The 21,428-nt window shown below is 39.0% G+C and overlaps 1 protein-coding gene across 1 annotated transcript in view; it reads left to right on the forward strand.

Annotated features, from left to right (window-relative positions):
• SH3RF1 (SH3 domain containing ring finger 1) overlaps positions 1-21,428 on the forward strand; it is a 184,031-nt gene that overhangs the window by 110,237 nt on the left and 52,366 nt on the right. Inside the window, exons 3-4 of the mRNA XM_058720935.1 lie at positions 5,252-5,527; positions 6,638-6,733. Coding sequence (XP_058576918.1) covers positions 5,252-5,527; positions 6,638-6,733 — 372 coding nt within the window. The remainder of the gene's footprint in view (positions 1-5,251; positions 5,528-6,637; positions 6,734-21,428) is intronic.

The raw sequence follows: 21,428 nt of genomic DNA on the forward strand, positions 1-21,428 counted from the left end.
ACTGGCTGATTGCTATTTAGTCATGGGTTGGGGTAGAAACTCCTTAAGGGCTTATGGGTTGGGTTGTAGAAGCTGAGGGTGAGGAGGAGTGGATAGAGTGTATGCAGTGTGAGCAGGAGCTGAGTGCACAGGGCACTAAAGCAGTGCAAATCCAGCTTCAGCCCACTTTCTTGAGGCACCATGTCTGGAGTGGAGGAGAAAGATAGGCAACCTGGAAAGAGTCTGCTTAAGGAGAATGCTGAAGAAAATGAGCATGCAAGAAAAGATGGCAGTGACATAGTAAAATAAGGACCAAAAAACGAATAAATGTGAATGAAGAAAACATGTTTTTCTTCATTTCTGTCTGTTCACAACTGCCATCCTCAAAGTGCTGGTAGATATGATTAGTCTGATGAGAAAATTTTATGTGACAAACGTGGGGTGGATAGCAGATGGTAGCTTAAGAGAGTGATCATCAGAGAAAATGTCTCAGCACAGTGCTGTCCAGAAAAAAATATTAAAGGAAAGAACAAATAAGAAATGGACTATTACAGGAGTGCCTGGGTGGCTCAGTCAGTTAAGTGTGTGATTTCAGCTCAGGTCATGATTTCGTGGTTTGTGAGTTCAAGCCCCACATCGGGCTCTCTGCTGTCAGCATGGAGCCTGCTTAGGATTCTCTCTCTCTCTCTCTCTCTCTCTCTCTCTCTCTCTCTCTCAGAAAGTAAATAAACATTAAAAAGAAAAGAAACATAGGGTGCCTGGGTGGCTCAGTCAGTTGAGCGTCCCACTTCGGCTCAGGTCATGATCTCGCGGTCTGTGGGTTCGAGCCCCACATCATGCTCTGCTGACAGCTCAGAGCCTGGAGCCTGCTTCAGATTCTGTGTCGCCCTCTCTCTCTGCCCTTCCCCCACTCACACCTTGTCTCTCTCTCAAAAATAAACATTTAAAAAATTTAAAAAAAAAAAGAAATGGATTATTATGGAATTATGGGATTCTTAGTCCTTTCTAATACTGCTTTGGAAAAATAACTTGTAATACTTATCTTGGATGTTTGTTATATTGTGGTTGAAACATTTCAAGGGATGGTCAAATAATATTTGAATAATAATCCAACCTAGACATCTTGATATCAGTACGTAAGACTTTTTTAACTATTGAAGAATATTTTTGCGAAATACTATTGGTATATTCCGATAGATTTTCACTTTGTAGGGAAAAGCCAACATGTATTTTGTTGTCCAAAGGACATTTAAAAAAATCCTTTCCAGGGGCGCCTGGGTGGCGCAGTCGGTTAAGCATCCGACTTCAGCCAGGTCACGATTTCGCGGTCCGTGAGTTCGAGCCCCGCGTCGGGCTCTGGGCTGATGGCTCGGAGCCTGGAGCCTGTTTCTGATTCTGTGTCTCCCTCTCTCTGTGCCCCTCCCCCGTTCATGCTCTGTCTCTCTCTGTCCCAAAAATAAATAAAAAACGTTGAAAAAAAAAAAAAATCCTTTCCTGAACCATTTCGCTACTTGTTACTCTGTATGTATTACTTTCTATTACTGTAATTTATTTATGCTTCAGTTCTTTCTGGAAAGTTTTTGAAAGTCAAGTTGAAATCAGCCATAGTTCATGCCCATTTAGATTTAACTAAATTCTTAAATTATGTACACCATGGTGCTGTTCCTATGGCAAGAGTATCTTCCAGATATTCTTTTTAGTAGGTCATTGAATCTTTTTTACTTTATGGAGCAGTAAGAAATGCATGAAGGAATTTGAATTTAAAGAGGCTGTCTTGCATGTATATCTGGGCATTGGCATTTAGAGTCTATAAAATAAATTGGCAGTGAATGTTTTATTTACCCATTAGAATCTCAGCTACATCATCAAGTACTGCTTTGCTAGATATATTGGAATACACTTGATGATACAAAAATGGAGTGTAGAGTATTTCATCAAAAATATTTGTGTGTGGGTCTCATAAGGATTTTAATGTCATGTAAAATATCTGTATACATAATGTAGAAGCAAAAATTACTTTAAGAGTAAAACTAGCCCACTGTCGTATTTATTCCTTTCTATATGACCAAAATAGTCACTGTTTATTGAAATGTATTCCAGATTAAGAATCGTTATAATAGCTCACCTGTCTAAATTGCCAAGGTTTAAAGCATGAATGACAGCTGCAAACTCAAGGTTAGACTGCAGAGTCCGTTTCTCTCTGGCTTTCTCTCCTTTTAAGCCTCCCTTTCATGGGTAGCCAAGTGAAATGTAAGCTCTACAGATCCTCGGGGGCCTTGGCCTGATGAGAGGATACAGAAGAAAGGCAGCAGTTTGGAAAGCCTGCCGAAGGCACGGGGGGCAAAGGGCCTGGGTGATGACATGACTCCCAGACCTTTCAAAGGAGATGAATGAGAAGGCAGTGCCTCCGTGGGCCCTGGACGTATTTTACCCACAAGAGTAGTCTGAGGCTATCAAACCAATTGTTTTGACTTTATCCTTCAGATGTTGCAAAAGGAAAATTCATTCTTTTATTGCCCTTCCAAGTCGTGTAACCATTTATCCTTAATCATCTGCAATCTGTGTGGGAATAAGTCTTTTAAAGATCACTGAACTTTGCTTGATTTGAAATCAGAGTACAATTCATTTTATTTAATGTGGGAAACCTTCTTTTGAGAAACTTGACACAAACTGGCTTTTTAGCCTCTTAGAATTTAATTGAAAAAGAACACCATAGAAAAACACAGCCAGATGTGCAAATATCTGCTTGTGGATTAGATTGCCGTAAGCTTTATGATTCTTTTTTCTGTGGTTATTGATCACTGAAATACCCTTAGCAGTCAAGATTTAGCAAAACAGTGTGAATTAATGAATTTTAGGTTGCAGTCACAGGGATGTAACTAGGCTAACCATAATGGATATCACTGTTATCATGAGTTTTATCCTTATTGTATTAAGTATGTGTGATGATTTTAGGGGTACTTAATAGATTTGCTTTGGTGGAAAAGTTAATAAGTCCATTGGGCCACTGGTGTGTGGAAGTGATCTGTGAAGAAATAAATTCCTTCAGTTTCCACGTGAGCATATCACAAAAGAACCATACTGTGGTTTTTTTGGGAATTTTACAGATCTCTTCAAGAAGCAATTCAGAATGGTTTCTAAGAGTGCTAAATCTGTATCTTGGTGCATGGATTTGGCTGGCATGGATTTGGACAGAGTAGGCCAAACAGAGCTAATTGAGGTGGGGAAAAAATCGAGAGAACAGGCCATAATGGTGAATAGAGTTATTTGTCACCGAGTTTGTAATAGGATTTTCAATTAATTCATGCAGGCTTCCAATGCCTTACATTAGCCCTGTCAAGATGAACTACAGCCACATCTAAAATGCCATCCCCTATTAAACCGTGCATGTCAGTGAATTTGTAATTTCTTCTGTTCAACCAGAAGATGAATGGATTCCACTTAGAAAACAAATGTGTGCTTCAGAAACGCACATTTCAAGATTCCAGCACTTCCTTGGAGGAACATTCTTTGCATTGTTATACAGTGAATATGTATTAAAAATGTAATTGCTATGTGAATTTGTCCAAAAAGGAATAGCATCCAGCTGCGTAGAGACAAGTACATTTTCAGGTGCTGTGTTTCACTGGTGAACAAGGCTTTTCATACTGGGCAGTGACAATGATGATAATAGTTCATGGGTGCGACAGCAGTTACTAACTGCTGGGTCTTTTGTAGCGGTGTACATACATTAACTCACCAAATCCTCGCAGCAACCCAAATGAAGAAATTGAGGCACACAGCTAGTAAGTGGCCGAGCTGGGATTCAAACGTAGACATTCTGGCTCTGGAGTCTATGTTTCCAACCCTTACGTAAAACTGCCTTATCATGGTCCCATACAGCTGTGTTCCAAGAGTTGGTTTATTACAGGACTTGTCAGTTCTCTGTCTTTGACTCCATCACTCTTTCAGTGTTTCATAATAATATTCATTTCTATGTTTATTTACTATTATTTTCTCAAGCCTGCCTTGGGAAATATTGTTATATTTTGATAACCAGACTTCAATAAATATACAATAAAGTAGAGAATGCAGTGAGGCATCTCTGTGAGAGTAGACAACAATTAGAGTCCTTCCTTAGCATTCGACACTGAAGGGGAATATAACTAAAGTTCACAGGATTGTGAGGCTCCAGAGTTCCTGATGGGCATTTTCCTTCTGCAGAAACCAAGGGGCACAGCAGAATTGTTTATGAGATTAGGTCACGGTCAGATAACAGAAGTCATGCCTTCATAGGCAGGATCTTAGGTCAGGGTCCAAAAGTCAGAGGGCACATGAGGGTTTCAGAACTTCTGGAAGGCTCAGCTCCTGTCTTCTCAGGATATTGGCCTCTAGAGCAGCTCTCATTAACCAAACACATCACATGGATCAAGCCAACACAAGATGACTGCCAATAGCATTTTGAGAGCCAAGAATTGGCTATTCCTCTTAAGCCAAACAAAAATATTTAACAAAAGAAATTTGGCTTAGGAGCAAGCCAGACTCTAACTCTCTGACCAGAAACCAAAGTAATTTTTAAAAAGTGTATTACGAAGTTCTGTTGCCTCAAGAGTATAAAACTGTGATCCACTTTTTTGGGGAGCGGGGAGATGGAGGAGCACAGGGAGAGGGCAGTACTGTGAGTAATGCTTCTTCCTATTCATTAGAAAGATTCAGCTGTAAAAAAAGAAAAAAATTCAACTAGTTAAGGCTTGTGCTTAGCACATAGCTATCTGTCCGCCTGCCCACTTCCTGTCCATTTTCCACTCTCATGCCAGCCTCATCTGCCTGACTGACACATGCTTCTTACCATGGCCATCTGTATTTCAAACCTGTGAGGGCTTGTCTTTGCCTGAAGGACACAGCGATTGAACCTCTTTAACATGTCATTCAAGATCTTCCATGAGTTAGCTTCTGTCTACTTCTCCTACACTTTATATTCCATAATTCCTGCATTCTTTATAAAACTCAGTCCCTCTGCACAGTGTGCTCCATGTCTTTGCTGGTGCTGTGCCCTCTGGTGAGAATGCCTTACTTTTATCTTTTACTCCAGCTTTGCCTGGCTAACTCCTATGTATCCTTGAAGACTTGGCTTATGTGTCACTTCCTCCAGGAAGTGTTTCATTTTCCCACCTGCTAAACTCCAGAGACCTGCACTCTGTGTTGAGTTGACCTTGACTAAAAATAACAATACAGTTAAATTTTTAGACGCTTTTGGATCATTCTTTAATTAAAACTCATCTCTTTCCCTAAGGGTATACCTCAGTTACCTTGTGCCAAAGCATTATACAACTACGAAGGGAAAGAGCCTGGAGACCTTAAATTCAGCAAAGGTGACATCATCATTTTGCGGCGACAAGTGGATGAAAATTGGTACCATGGGGAAGTCAACGGGATCCATGGCTTTTTTCCCACCAATTTTGTGCAGATCATCAAGCCATTACCTCAGCCCCCACCTCAGTGCAAAGCACTTTATGACTTTGAAGTGAAAGACAAGGAAGCAGACAAAGATTGCCTTCCGTTTGCAAAGGTAAATTTAGAATGAGATTTTCTGTTTGCCAACTCTTTCTGTGGACCCAGATACACAGGAATATGGCTTATATTTCCTTTCACAAAAAGATAAAATAGTTTTTAAAAATACCTGTGCTTTTAAAAATACCTGGAAGCAGTTTTCTTAAAGTCAGAAAAAAACTTGAACCATTCTTTTTTTTTTTTAATTTTTTTTTAATGTTTATTTATTTCTGACAGAGAGAGAGAGAGAGAGAGAGAGAGACAGAGGAAGCATGAGTGGGGGAGGGGCAGAGAGAGAGGGAGACACAGAATGCCAAGCCGGCTCCAGGCTCCAGGCTCCAGGCTCCAGGCTCCAGGCTCCAGGCTCGGAGCTGTTGGCACAGAGCCCGACGCGGGGCTCGAACTCACACACTGTGAGATCATGACCTGAGCTGAAGTAGGATGCTCAACCGGCTGAGCCACCCAGGCGCCCCTAAAACTAGACCATTCTTATATGAAAGATAATTTTGTTTGATAGTCTGTGTGGTATCATTTTCATATTTATAGCCTAAATTTAATTCTAAGCCACTTTACACGGTATGTGTGCCACTCAGGGATTTTAGCTTACTGAATTATGAATAACAAAATGAAACATCATTACTTCCTTATTTTATACATAAATTTCTTTGCTGAAAGCACACAGGAGTATATCCACTGAATTGATAAAATCCTTTAAAATTTTAAGTAGATAAACACAATAGTGTTTTTTATAAAGAAAAGCAGTAGGATATGCATTTAAAGGTGGGTATTTGGTGTATTATCAGAGAGAATGTGAGAAGAGCCTGAAAGCCAGTCTAAAACGGAAGTTCAAGAGGCTGGGGTGAGTAGCATTTAAGGTTGTAATTTGTGGATCTTAACATAATGAGCAGCCAACCCCTGTATAGAAGGAGTTTATAGTTTTACAACGGTCTGAAAGAACCAACAGGTTGTAGTGGCCACTTAGTTTGTGGCAACATTGGATTCATGTACTAAAGATAGGTCATGGCATTTAGATTCATTTACTCTTGAAACTTGAGCCCCTTTATTGAAAAGGGAAATTAAGTGATGAACTTAATGGGATCAAAGAGACTAATGTTTGCTGTTTCTTCAGGATGATGTTCTGACTGTGATCCGCAGAGTGGATGAAAACTGGGCTGAAGGAATGCTGGCAGACAAAATAGGAATATTTCCAATTTCATATGTTGAGGTAAGTTAATCTGTAGAAAATTCAAACATGTTAGTATTCAGCTTAGTAAACAAATCTTAATTATGCAATTTGGGTATTACGAAGTCCTTAACAGTCATTTTGCAATATGTACACACAGCAAATTCTTAGGTTGTGCACCTTAAAGGAATACAGTATTATATGTCAATTATATCACAGTAAAACTGGGGTAAAAAAAGAAAGACAAAACCCTAGAAGGAGAAGGAGGAAATGGGGAAGGAGAAGAAATCATCGTCTTCACAACACAAAACATCAGGAATGCCCTGTTCCAGATCACTGGATGGATTAGGAAGAATTCCTCCATCCACCTACAGTTACTGAAGACTGTGAAATGTTTGAAACTCTTTACCTTATCCCCCTGCCAAAAGCATTCCTGTGTCTTGTTAAATGTTACTGTATGCTTCCTGTCAGTACCTATATTGTTTGCAGGTGTTCTATTCTGTTTGCCAGCTTTGGTTGATAATGTTCTGAGTGAGGTGGGAAGTGAGTGTATCTGTGTACCTATTTCTTTCCTTATCTGCCACGTCATCAGAACCAGAATGGTGATTTGCAGAGTAGGCCTCTAATAAACATGAAGTAAGTGAATGAATCTTCCCCCATGTCATCCCAGCAACACCTTAGTCCCTTCTCCCGTTTTAATCAGCTTTACCCAGAAAGGTTACGGCCAGCCTGACTCAGTGAAATCTTTATAGACAGTATCTATAAAGTAACACGGTTCTATTATTTTAAAGAATAGCACAAATTAAAAATGAAATAGGATGTGACAGTTTACAAGAGGCCTACATCATGTATCATAAGCATTCATGTCCTTTATTTATAAGAATTTCTTGCTGAAAATTGAAGGCATTTTTAAAGAATGAGACACAGCCCAAACAACCATAAAGGGTTAGCTGAGGTCACAGAAGGATTCTGGAAGATAGGAGTTCTTAGTGCATATCTGTGTGATGGATAAATAAGGGTTAACCAAGAGGAATGGAAGAAGAACATTTTTATGACAGGAAGAACATCCATGCAGAAGACTGGAATGTGCAACAGCCAAAAAGTAAGAGAGAACACCGATTGTTTGGGGGAACCGAAAGTAATTCTGTTGCTTAAGATATCAAAGCATGTATCTGAAGCATATGAGAAGGAAAAACCACCAGCACTTATTTTCTCATATTTTTATCTGAGGTGTTTGTTTCGGCATGATTTTGAAAACTAAAATGACAAATTGTGTCATTGTAGTTAGCACTCAATTTTTCCCATAGACAGTAAGATTGCCAAAGATTTCATTAAAAATCAGTTTGACTACTGTATACCCATGGAAAAATAATTCAAACCATGTATGAGCCTTGAATTTTATCCATACCCTTCAAATGTTCCTATTTATTGAAATATTTTTTACTCCTTTGAAAGTAAACAACAGGAAAAAAATTCTTACATCTCAGGCAATCCTTTCTGTACATTATTTATATATATTCTAGCTGTGGGTCATGGAAAATTATAAGCATTTCCAAGTATTTGAATAGTTACACTGAAAAGCATGGGTAAGCACAAGATTAGTAATGAAAGCCTGTCTTTACTTGTTAGGTATTATCAATATTACATGCCAATACTTGGTTTGTGATGCATGAAAAATGATTGCTATACTTTTGTTACTGAGCAGGTGTAGAATTGTGCAGATAGGCGTAAAAGATCCACCCCCGGCAAATCCAGAGTCACTGTGAGTCACTCGGGTCATTAGAATTATTTATTCTAACTTAAGTTGGAAAGATAAACATCTACCCAGTAGAAGGTTTTTTCATTCTTCTGCCTCCTTTCTTTCAAATGAGTATTTTTCTCATTTGAACCAGAATTTTGCCATTTGAGACACGGTAAACAAATCATCTATCTCTAAGAGACTATGAACATTTCTTTGATGTCAGGCCATCAGATTGAAGTCTCTGGTAGCAGAGCATCTGGGGATTAGTAACACCTGGTTTAGCCTTTAGGGGAATTGAGAGGAGGCAGATTTCAATAGGAACTTACCAAAATTCAACTATTTAAATAAAGTATAGACTGTCTTACAAGACAATCTTAGATGGGGTAAAGCCAGTTATAAGGAATCAAAAACAGAGCCTTTTTCCTGAATAATGGCCTTTCTCTTGCTCTGTAAACCACTTCAGGGTCCAGACTGTCCCCAGTATAAAAACAGGCTGTGTTATAAAAATCCATTTGTAAATAATTTTCTTATCTCTTATAAATATACATTTAAGTCTCCATGGTTGTTAAGTGATTTTGCTTTTTCCACAGTGCTCCAAAAACTGTTACCCCCCAAGAAGTTCTGGGAGGATCACATGTATAACATATTTTGAAGGGTCTGGCATGCTGTGTTTTATGCTTAGTGGTTTGGAGCTCAGATTAGTCTGTAATCCAGAATATGCCAGAGTATAGTATGATCAAATAAAAGAATCTCACCACCACATATAATGAGAGAAATGAGTTCACAATTGAATTCTGAGTCCCAGAGTGACATGGTTGATCTCAGCAAAAGCTGGAACTCCCCCTCAACTCCTAGCTGGTTGGCTTTGATAATGGAAATGTTCAAGGAACTTGGTTGAGGCAGAAACTCTAAACAGGATGGGCCTGAGGATAGGATTGTGGACCTGGAGTAGAACCATGGGGTCAGAGGTTCAGCTGTGGAATTAGAGGGTAGGGTAAATTGAAAGGAGCTGAGCATTAGAGGTCGGTAAAGAGAATTGAGTGGGAGGATTTAGACAGAAATAGAAATGCTGCTCGAATAGTTTGCCTTCCCTTTTTGTCTTCAGTTGTCCTTTCTCTTCTCCCTCCACATCCCATAACTGTGTACTACAGTCTGTATCTGTATTAGAATAAGGTGATAAAATGGTATAGCAACATGCAAGCAAATGGCCCCTTATTAATCCTTCAAGTTTTGAACAGAGAAGGAGCCTCTGGTTGAGGGGAATGAGTAGGGCAAAAAATAGCTCTATAAAGGGCCTTGAATTTATCACTTGGAGCCTTTGTTTAAGCTCCTAAGATTGGGGTTGAGTCAGAGGTTGTGGATTCTATTCTGCTTAAATAGGATCTGCCTAGACTTGAGCAAGCTGGAAAGTCGTGAGGGGTAGGGGTCTCTTAGGGAAATCTGGGGAATTCTTGAAGACACCATGCCAGAATATGTATAAAGGGTATATTTGTCAAGGACTGAATGCAGCTTAAAAGAAGAAGCCAGTAGCTTTTTTCTTTATTTGTTAAAAAATACCAGTCTTCTGTAAGATAGGATGGAAGACTTTAACAATGTCTTTAATTCAGAGCTGACTCATTCAAGTTTAGCAGTCATTTGAACAAGTATGGCATGATTCTTAGCAAGCAAAAAAGTTTGAATGAAGTAACTGCTAAATGTGGGATTTGGGATGTTTTTCAACCATTGTGTATTGTAGACTCTGGTGAACTATAAATTTTATTAAGTTTATCATTTTATGTTGGTTCTTAGTCATTCATTTGAATATCACTTGTCCAGTTTTTTTTAACAGCAACCAAAATATTTAATTATTTAGCAACCTGTGCCTCTGCCATAGATATAATATAAAAATAAGCATTCCTTTTGCGCAGATGGCATGAAGTAGGTATGCCCAATAGACAACTATTTTTACTCTTAAGTCACTATCAGAATTAAGGGCTATGTTTCTTGTTTTTTAGATCTCTGATCAAATGTCACTTCTTCTGACAAACTTTTCCTCACTACCTTGTCTACAGTAGTTCCTTTTCATCTGCTTGCTTTACCTCACACATTTGGTGGTATGATTGTGGAGAAAAACTTGTGCCCTGAATCCAGATGACTGGAATCAAGTTTTCACTCTACCCCTAACTGACTTTGGGCCTTTTCTTTAATTTGTAAAATAGAACCACTTCCTAGGGTGGTTTCATTCCAATGATACTTCCAAGCAGTGCCTTAGCACCTATTAAGAGCTGTATAAGTGATAGCTGTGATTATTATCACCACTGTTATTATTCCTTTAATAATTTATTTGTTCATGTGGTTACTGTCTCCTAACTCTGCCTGCTTCCAGTAGAAAGTGAGCTCCTGACAGCAGCACCTTGTCTTCATTCTGGTTTACCTTGGTCTCCTGAGGTCCTTGTACAGCATCTGCCCATAGTAGACTCTCAATAACTATTGGTTGTTAGTTGCTCATTTATACAACCTAGGCATACATTTCCTATATTTCATCATTGATTTATCTTAGTGTTATTTTAGGAAGTTCTGTTTCTCAAAGCTGAAAGGTTTGTTGTGTTACCTTAGTGAGATCTTTTTTTCAATGAGGCTAGGTGAGGGTTTGGTTGTGTCTAGCATTTTTCCAGACCAAATAATAGTAGCCATATTCTGTGGGTTAGATTTTGAAGCCTCTACTAATTATTTATCTTTAATATACAGAAGACCCCCGAATACTTTCTGGATGAATTTTCACCTGCTTGGGATTATTCCTTTGGCTTACTTTGAGCAGAGTTAGGGTGGTCTTGTTGTCAAGGATCCTCATTTTTTTAAAATAACTTTTTTGAGTTATAAGTGACGTACAGTAAACTGCACATATTTCAAGTATATAACTCGATGAGGTGTTATTTGTTGTGTTCAACTTTTAGAAGCAACCCATAGGCGAATCTTGGGACATGTTTCTGTGGCTAGGGAATAGAATGAAGTGTTATCAGCCTTAACAGTGGAAAATCATATGTGCAGGTCTCAGAGGGCACAAGTGGCCTTAAGGAATGCTAGCTTCCTCCTCTACAGAGTTGGGGAATTGGGAAATCTCATCTGTGCTCCAGGAAGAAGTAGAGGTTTAGATACATAGTTTGAAGTTGCCAAGGTGACTGACCCTTGGAGGAGCTCAGAATAGCAATAACTTTCTTTCTTAACCTAAAGCCTTTCCTCTAGAGAATAATGAGATCAAAAGACCAAAATAATAGTTCTTGATTTAATATCAGAGAGAGTTGCTTGAGCAGTATAAAAAGATATTCTATCATCTGTATTTTTGAGTGTATTCTTTTTCTTTAAAATTACAAAATAAATTGTTCAGTTAATTGAAATCATTTTGTAAAAAAGAAATGCAGGAAAGTTAGGGGGAAGTTGGAGAGAATAACTATACTGCTTGGCATTCAAACTGCCCCTTCTATTCCGAAGTAAATTAATTTTTATAAAAGAAATTTAGAGAAATTGTTGGAAAGTCAGAAGGGCAGGATTACTGTGTTGCTTACCACACTTCTTCCTTCAATTCTGAAATAAATTAATTTTTACAAATGAAATTTAGAGATATTGTTGAGAAATCAGTAAGGGAGAATTACTCTGATGCTTGGCATCGTACTTTTGTCGATTGAGAAATACAGCAAGACTGAAGGGCAAACCAAAAGTTTTTATTTGGGGTCTGAGAATTATAATTCAAGAGACACAGATTTGAGCAGGAATTGAAAATGTGTTCCAAAGTTGGGAGAAAAGAGGAGGGCTTTTAAACGCAAGAGGGGATTTCCACTAAAGCCACATAAATTGTTTGTCAAGTATTATGATTGGTGCTGACAGGTTGAAGCTGTTCTTATCTGGCCATGATTGGTTGCTAAGGGCTATCATGAAGCAAAAAGTCCATTTCTAAGTAAAAGAAAAAAGTTCATTTCTCTTGAAATGGCAGAGTTGCAGCTGGTGCTCCAGGATGCTTGTGGTTTGGCAGTGACCTATATCTTGAAGTTCATCTTTTCTTTCAGGTGGGAACATGCATAAATGTCCTTAATGGCCTCCCAGCTCCATTTTAAATAGCTCTCCTGGCAAGACTGACTCCATTTTGATGCTTCTTTCACATTTCTCCCCCTTTGATCAAAATCTTTCTTCAACTAATAGGTCATCCAACATTGGTATAGGTGTCCTCTGCACTAGGAAGGCTAGTTTTTAGAAAGTCACATCCCACAGAGGAGGGAAACTAGAGGCAGGGTGTTTGGTCTGAGGAGAGCTTGTGACCACAATTATGCAACAGGGAGGTTTTCAGGAGACAAAGCTTAGGCACTGTCTTCACTTGAGCAGTTTATCAAATTTATGATGGTAGCATGAGGAAGTCCACATGAGTAGGCTTGGCGTATCATTTGAAGCCTTTGAGCAATGATTTTGGTTTCCTGAGTTGTACAAGACTGAGAAATGCAGAGTTAATAGTTGCATTAAGACAACGAGATTAATAAAACAATGAGTAATATTATTTGTGGCCCCATTCTTAGGATGGTCCCCATCCCAATTGGAAGCCAGCTGAATAAATATGGAAATCTAAGGTTAAACAATCTTGTTATTCCAGGGGAGGGAGTTCCTTTTAGGGGTTTGGTGGGTTTGAAAAGCTTAGTTGTTTCCCATTCCACCTGGCTGGATGCATTAACCCAAGTGCAACAGGAAGTATTTGTGATAGCACACATTCCTCCTTGGGCATCCAACAGGTAGTCTAAAGCTATGTTGTTGTCAAGGACCACACAGGAGGGAACATCTAAAGATTTCTTTTGAGCTCTAATGGCTCTGGAAGTTGATCTGGCCATTCTGTTTATAGTTTGGGATAGGTTTCATATCATGTATTTGTTCCATGCAGGTACTATCCGAGGCCAGGAACTAAAAATTTTCCCAAACTAGGCTGTTTCTAAAGAGTTGACCCCCAAACTAGGTTGACGGTTTTGGGAGTGGCCACACCTGTTGTCCTCATTCAGAGGGATTTTCATCAGGTTAACCTTTAATTATATTAAGGACTCTCTTTTGTCTTCCTGGTTTCTGGGAACTTTGAGTTATTAATTTAAGAATTGTGAATGGAGTTATTATATAACCCAGGAGACATTTTCCGAGGAGTCTGTCTAAACAATTGAATGTCTGTGGTTTATTTTTATATGCACAGACAAATGTGTCCTGAGGGTACACAAAGTACACCTGCTAGTGTATGGTTATTTATAGATTTGTTTACCAGTATGGAAGAGGGTTTATGATCAAACGAGAGATCTGTATGTTGTTTAGTGTAATTATTTTTTCAGGAATTGAGTGGCTTGTTTGCCCAGCCTATAGATCTCATTTCTAGTTGTTAGAAGATGTTACATAGAGGGTCAGGGCAAGATATACAGAAGGATATCTATTTTTGATTCAAGCCATTGATAAAGGAGGGCTCATGGATATCATTGGTACTCCATTAGACAGGGGGACCCAAAATCATGGGGTATGTTTTGCCTGGCAGCAAAACTATCTTGACACAGTAAGTGGAGCTTGAAGGGGTTGTTTGATTTGTGGTACAATTCAGAAGGGATGAAAAATTATTGACAGGTATAACAAAGTTACCATAGAGTTGGTAAGGGGCTTATGATGATATGTCCAACAATTAGATAAGTCTCCTATTTTGGCCATAGACTGGGATAACCAAATAAGGGTATTTTTATGCCAAGTTTCCCTGTGGACTAAGGACAGAATGAATAGGATCAGGGGAATCATCCTTGGGTATAGTAAAATCAGAACCCTTTAAACAGAGTTAAACAATTGAAACCAGGAGGAAAAAGAAGAACCAAGTGGAGTACAGTTACTGCTGTGACAAGGAATAGGATACCAAATATTTCATGAATGTTTATTGGCTAAAGGGTTTAATATACAGGCCTGGTCCAGATTCTTGGGAAGCAGTCTATATCAGGTGTCATATGCTTCTAATGCTGGCTGAGTAGTCTTCAAGATGGTCCTGGGCTGTCTGGAGCCTTTAAATTTAAGGTCCCCAGTGGCTTCAGATGACCATTCAGGAGCTGATGCACTTTTAAAATGAATCTATGCATCAGTACCCTTGAGTTTAGCAGCACAGAGATTGGTTAATAATGCTTGGTATGGTCCTTTGGCTGTGAGGTATCTTCCTGGTGATGACGTTTCCAATAAACATCATCACCAGGTTACAGGTCATGGTAATGTATGTCTTTGTCTTCTGGGAGCATGCTGTGAAAAGGTTGCTCTATGAGGTATAAGTTAGTTTTGAGGGCATTTATGAGTTCCTTGCAGTAGATTAAAAGGTCTCCTTTTCGGAAAGCTGGTTCATATATTCCTTCCATCTAGCCTCATAGGTCTGCCAGTGATTAGTTCAAAGGGTGACAACCTGCTTTTTCCTGTTGAGCGACACCAAGGGCAGAGCTCTGGGCCTAAGCATTTTCAAGGATTCTATGGGTTTTGCCAATTGATTTTTGATAATCCTGTTGGTGCATTCCACCAGTCCTGAGTACTGGGGATGGTAAACACAATGAAAATGTAGGATGTGCCAGATTTTACAGATTGAATTACCTGACCAGTGAAATGGAAGTCATTAGGGAGTTCTGAGGGAATTCTACAAATGAGAATATTTTTTTCCCAATAGTATTTTGCTCACTGATGAGGCTGTGGCTCTGTGGTATGGAAATGCTTCTACCCAGTGAGAAAGCATACGGATCATTACCAATACAAATTTGTATCTCTAAGAAGGCTGCAACTGGATGAAATCCATTTGCCACACAACAAAGGGACCTAAGATAGGGAAAATATTCCATAGAGGTATGAATGGGTTTTTAGGGGTTTATTTTGAACAAATTTGTTATTTCTGGTGTACTTGGGAACCGACTTTGAGAGATAGCTTCCAGTAGTACTGATTTCCCCATAAGATCATTTTGTCAGTGTTCCAATCGTTAAAAGTCATGATATGCATTTATTGTTAATACTTGTTTCTCTGTAGACAATCAGGGAAGACTGGCCATCCACTTGGACTTACCCATAAATTTCTTTTTGGTTTAAATTTGCATTCTTGTTCAACACATTTTTTTCTTACTTTGTTGTGCAGCCAAATATGCTGTTAGAAGTTGGTCCTTCATATTGATAAAGGACTCAGCCAAGGTTAAGGATGCCTTGATTATCTTAGGGGCTAAATTTAGGGCTGCTCTCCTGGCAGATGCATCAGCCAAATGCTTTTCTCTTGTTTGTCATAGAGTGTGTTGGAGTTTTTGGTTTTTGTAGGGTAGAGATTTAGGTAATTGGCTCCTAAAAGGTTTAAAACATAAGCGCTCTTTTTTTTTTTTTTTTTTTTTTATCTTCTGTCCAGAGGAGGTCAGAAAACCTTTTGTTTTCAAAATAATACAACGTCATGGACAACACCAAAGGCATATTGGCTGTCAGTATAAATATTGGCAATTTTATTTTTGGATAAGATGCAAGCTTGACGTAATGCATGAAGTTCTGTCTGTTGGGTAGAAGTTGCTTGGGGCATTGAGTCAGCTTCAGTTGTTCCATTTAAGGATACAATTTTGTAACCAGCCTGATATTGACTTGTTTATTCTTTTAGGTAAGATCCATCAGCAAACCAAATTAATTCAATATTTTCAAGAGGGGTTCCTGTAAATCAATTAAGAGTCAACAGTTACATTTCTCTCTCTTTCATGAACAAACGGGAAAAAGGTAATCAATAGGGTGCCTCTGGGCAGGAAGGTTATATAGGCTCTGTGCTTTATCTTATTAAAGGCTTCCTGAGATCCTTCTGCCCATGTAAAGGTCTCTGTTTGGTCAGTGTAAGAAGGGAATAGAAGGGCTAAGCCATGGTAGAGAAATTTAGGATATAATTTCTACAACATCCTGCCAACCCTAAAAACCCTCTGAATTGTCTTTTGGTTTTAGGGGCAGGAAGGCACAAGATACCTTGAAATCTTTTGGGATCCAGAGAAGGCCATGGTCAGTGATCAAATGTCCCAGATATTTAACTTGGGATTTATAGGATTGAAGTTTTTCTTTAGATACTTTGTGTCTCCTTTTTGCTAGTTCTTGAAGGAGATGGAATTTGTTTTTGAGAAATGCCTCTCCAGAAGTTGAACACGGGAGTCATCTACCTATTATAGAAGGGAGGACTGATATCGAAACTCTTTATTGATGGTAAAGATTGTAGAAAAATAGGTTGGACTCTCAGTGTATCCATGAGACATTACTGTCCAAGTGTACTTGTCCTTCCCAAGTGAAAGCAAATAGGAACTACCTTCTAGAATTGATAGGAATACTGAAAAAGGCACTACACAGATACGTGACTCCAAAGAATTTACTTTCTGGTCATATGACTTAAAGGAAGTTGTGAGGATTAGACACGACTGGGTGCTGAGGTATAACTGTGTTGTTTATTGCTTTCAGATCTTGGACAAACCTCCATTCCCTTCCAAGAGGTGTTTGGACAAGATAGGAGTATTTCAAGAACTTGTATGAGGAACTGTGAGACCTTGCTTAATGTATTCCTCAATAATGGGCTCAATTCCTTGAGTAGCGTCTGCATTTAAAGGGTATTGGTGAATATTAAGCAAGGGCTTATTTTCCTCAATTTATATTTGTATTGGTAGTATATAATGAATGTACCCAATGTCAGTTGCATTTTATCTATCTATCTATCTACCTACCTATCTATCTATTTATTTTTAAGTAGGCTTCACACCCAGCATGGAGCCCAACACAGGGTCTGAACTCATAACCCTGAGACAACCTGAGCTAAGATCAGGAGCCATCCACTTAACTGACTGAGCCACCCACGTGCCCCCTCTGTTTTGATTTTAGACCATATTTCAGGTGGAATGGAATCTAGGAAGGGATTTGGTTCAATTATAGTGCCTGAGAAGACTGTGATAGCTATGGACAAGTCTTCTTGAGGATTGTCAATTGAAGATGTAAAAGCTGTCTTTTGAGAAAAAAAAAAAAAATGTGAGCTTTGTATGCCTCAGGGGTATCTTGTCCTAGGAGGTGAATAGAGGCAGAGGGAACTAAAGGGAATTGATGAGTTCCTTCACTGGGCTTGTGTTGAAAGAAAAGGAATTTTGAAATGGTCATGGGTTGACTAGAAACACCCACCATTTGTGTAGTTTTAGTACTCCAAGAAAGGGGAAAGGTGAGGCTGGTGGAGATGAGGACTGAGTATGTGGCTTTAGTGTCTGTTAGAGCCTTAGTTACCTCATTCCCAATGGGTAAGTCTGTTTTCCCCAGGTAGTCAAAAGCATAGGGAAAAATCCTCTTTCAATCCTCAGGGCATCTCTACTGTTGGGGGTATTTAGGTTGGAATTCCTGGGAGAAATCATAGTTTCTGAGGCTATTGGTCTTATAGGAGACTTTCACTTGTAAACAAAACTTTTCTTGGTGTCTGGGCTTTTTACAGTAGTGGCAAATCCCTTTAAGGATGGATGGCTTGACTGGTGGATTTTGGAAGATAGATTTGGTTGTTAAATGTTGCATTTGTAAGCTCATTATTGGGTAGCTTGAATATGGATACTTAAATTTGAATGACTTTTTAATTTTTTCTTTGGATCTTTTGGCTAGTTCAGGCAAGTTGACTAGGTTATAAATATCCATAATGGCCCAGTTTAGTTGCTTAGGTTACACAAATGTGCTTAGTTCTTCATTTAACCTGTTCAGGAAGGTTGAGTTAAACAGGGTGAGCATTGGGGCGCCTGGGTGGCTCAGTCGGTTAAGCCACTGACTTCGGCTCAGGTCATGATCTCGTGGCCTGGGGGTTCGAGCCCCGCGTCGGGCTCTGTGCTGACAGCTCAGAGCCTGGAGCCTGCTTCGGATTCTGTGTCTCCCTCTCTCTCTGCCCCTCCCCTGCTCATGCTCTGTCTTTCTCTGTCTCTCAAAAATAAGTAAATGTTAAAAAATTAAATAGATAGATAAATAAATGGGTGAGCATTTCATAATTAATTGAATCTAGACAATATTTGTTTTAGATTCTTTCAAGGTGATTAATCATAACTTCCTCAGGTTTTGAGTGCAGTGTTGGGTCTTTTCCCAATCAATAATTTTAGGAAAAAGTTTAGGAATCACTATAAAGCATTTTTTTTTTTTTGCTAGTTTGAGAATATTCAATTGGTCAATTGCTCTCCACTTACTGAAATTCTCGAAAGGATTTTTCTAATTTACTCTGTTTATGCATTCTTTAGCTCTTCCTTCAGAAGACCTGAATCTTCAGCATGGACCACTAGATTAAGTTCTTTGCAAAACTTACAGGATTATATTTAGGATCTGGGAACTCTTTAGTAATAGCCCAGCGTTCCATTTTTGTCCAAAGAGTAGAGATCATGGAGGGGGATCCCTGAACCACTTATATTAGGTTTAACCATAAAGGGAGTGGCAAAGGCTGGTGGCTCAGGATCTGAGTCATTAGAGTAAGGAAGTTCAGCTAGTGAAGGATAGAGAGGTGGTGAGCAAGCAGGAGGAGGAGCAAAGGGAATATGAGCAGAGATATCAGAGGAGCCTTTGAAAGACTCCTCCAATTTAGTAAGTCTCTGAAACAGCTCAGAATTAGCCTTGGTTAATTTCAAGTTAGTATTCTGGAGGGAAGCACTTTTGGAAGTATTTATGCATTTAGAGCCCTTGAAATGCCAATGAAAATAGGCTTCCCACTCAGGCTGTTTTGTCTTACAACCTCTTTCAATCGGCTGCACAGATAGACCAATTTAGGAATTTCAAAAGAGCCCCAAGTGAGCCAGTTCAATTGTAAGTTATCCTGAGTAATCATCATTCAGCATGACAAACATTTGTAGGACAAAGGTCCATAGTTTTTATACATAAAGCCAGCAGGAATTCCAGAGGGGACTGATTAGTAGCCTCCTCTTTAGACAGTGAACTATCCATTTTAACAAAGAGTGTGTACTTACCAGAGACACAACAGAAAATCTTCTGTTAGTAAAGGCTGGCAACACAGGACACCAAAACAGAGCCTGAACCTTGACTGAGTTGGGAGGTTCAGGAACAAGAGGACTACTACTGTAACCCAAAACACAGGAGACAACAGAGTGCAGTGAACTCTTGTAGGCACCTTACTTGAATCCACAACAGCAGCAGAGGTGGAGGTGAAGGTCAGCTGCTTTGGATCCCACTTCTGACACCACGTAATATCAAATGAGAAATGCAGCAAGACTGAAGGGCAAACCAAAGGCTTTTATCTGGGGTCTGAGAATTGCAATTCTAGTGACACAGATTCGAGCAGGAATTGAAAATGTGTTCTGAAGTGGGGAGAAAAGAAGAGGACTTTTAAAGGCAAAGGGGGAATTTATAATAAAGCTATAAAAATTGTCAAGTAATATGATTGATTCTGAAAAACTGAAGCTATTCTTACCTGTACATGATTGGTTGCTAAGGGCTATCACTAAGCAAAAAGTCCATTCCTAAGTAAAAGAAAAAAAGTTCGTTTCTCTTCAAATGGCAGAGTTGCAGCTAGTGCTCCAGGATGCTTGTGGTTTGGCAGTGACCTATATTTTGAAGTTCATCTTTTCTTTCAGGTGAGGACATGCATAAGCCTTACTTCCTTAATGGCTTCCTGGCTTCTTTTTATGTTTCTTTCATACTGCCATTTTTAATTCTAATAACTGAATACATTGAAGTAGCTTTTTTTTTTTTCCTTAGCACAGTGGGCTCCATCTAATAGTGCATGTTTTCTTATCTTCTGAATGTTATTAGCTTGATAGAAGTAATTGTTGCCTTTTCGTTCTGCCACAATGACAGAAGGAAAAATGAGCACTGGTTTCTGAATTTCTAAGGGCAGAGGCAGGTCTCCTCTGGACTGCAGGAACAACTGCTTAATACATATGGCTTGAGGCAACTTGACTAGATTCAATCTGACAAGGAGGCCTTTAAATTAGGTAAGGAACTTTATTTAAGGCAGTTTGCACTCCATCTATTATTCAGTAACCCTTTCTAATTTAAAAGTTTCCTATCAAGAAAACACTCTGGGAGCTGAGATTCTAAAGATCAGTTAATGTTTATTGAATTCTCACTGCATGAATGGGCAGTTTCCAGTACTCTGAGTAGCTTTGGAGAACATAAAAATGCAGGTCTCCTGTGGTGCCTCCATCAGAGGCTGAGGATAATGACCAACTGGTGTCTAACATCCACAATGATTCCCCAAGGAACCCTCAAATTACTTAGCCTGGCTGTATCCCCCTGTACATAACCAGGGCCCTCACTAAGTTGATCTACTGATTGTTCCTGGAAAACATAGTTTGGAATTGCTGCCTTTACAGCTCATCTGGGATATTTCTGTGTCCAACTCTCTGTAGAAAGTTTACTCTTTCTTCAAGGTCCAGGTGAATACTGTCATTTTTCATGAAGTCCTTCTTTCCTAATTCTCCTGTGCAGAAACAAAACAGAACAAACACCTTCCTCCTTGCTTCGAACATCTATGATACTCAGTTTCTACCATTTTAGATCTGGCACATGCTAAGAATATAATTATGTGTGTAGATGATTTAATGTTTTCCTGTGTTCCTTGGGAGCCACATCTTACATAAAGAATATTTTTAATAATTTTATTTCAGTAATATAATCACATTGTGGAAAAGTTGGAGAGGAAACAAATAACCCTTAGTCCTATCACACATGATTTTGATAAATATCTTTCCATTCTTTCCCCTTATGCTTTAACACATGATTTTGCCATTCTCTATGTTATTATAATACTACTAATCATCAGGGTTTTTACTACATAATAAACATTCTGGTAGCTAAATCATAATTTAGTTAATTTTTTCCCCCATCTTTTAAACAAGTTAAGTGTCTTGTTTAGGGACACACAGCCAGTAATTGAAAAGCAAACTGTGGTCTACATTCTGCAGTCCATTGATGCCCCACATTTCTGCCCTGTGCTAGCCTTACAGCATATGGAATACTAGAGTTTCAAATACTGGTATAGAGTCACTG

The sequence above is a fragment of the Neofelis nebulosa genome, chromosome 3 (genome assembly GCF_028018385.1).
Source record: "Neofelis nebulosa isolate mNeoNeb1 chromosome 3, mNeoNeb1.pri, whole genome shotgun sequence".
In the NCBI taxonomy this organism is placed as follows: domain Eukaryota; kingdom Metazoa; phylum Chordata; class Mammalia; order Carnivora; family Felidae; genus Neofelis; species Neofelis nebulosa.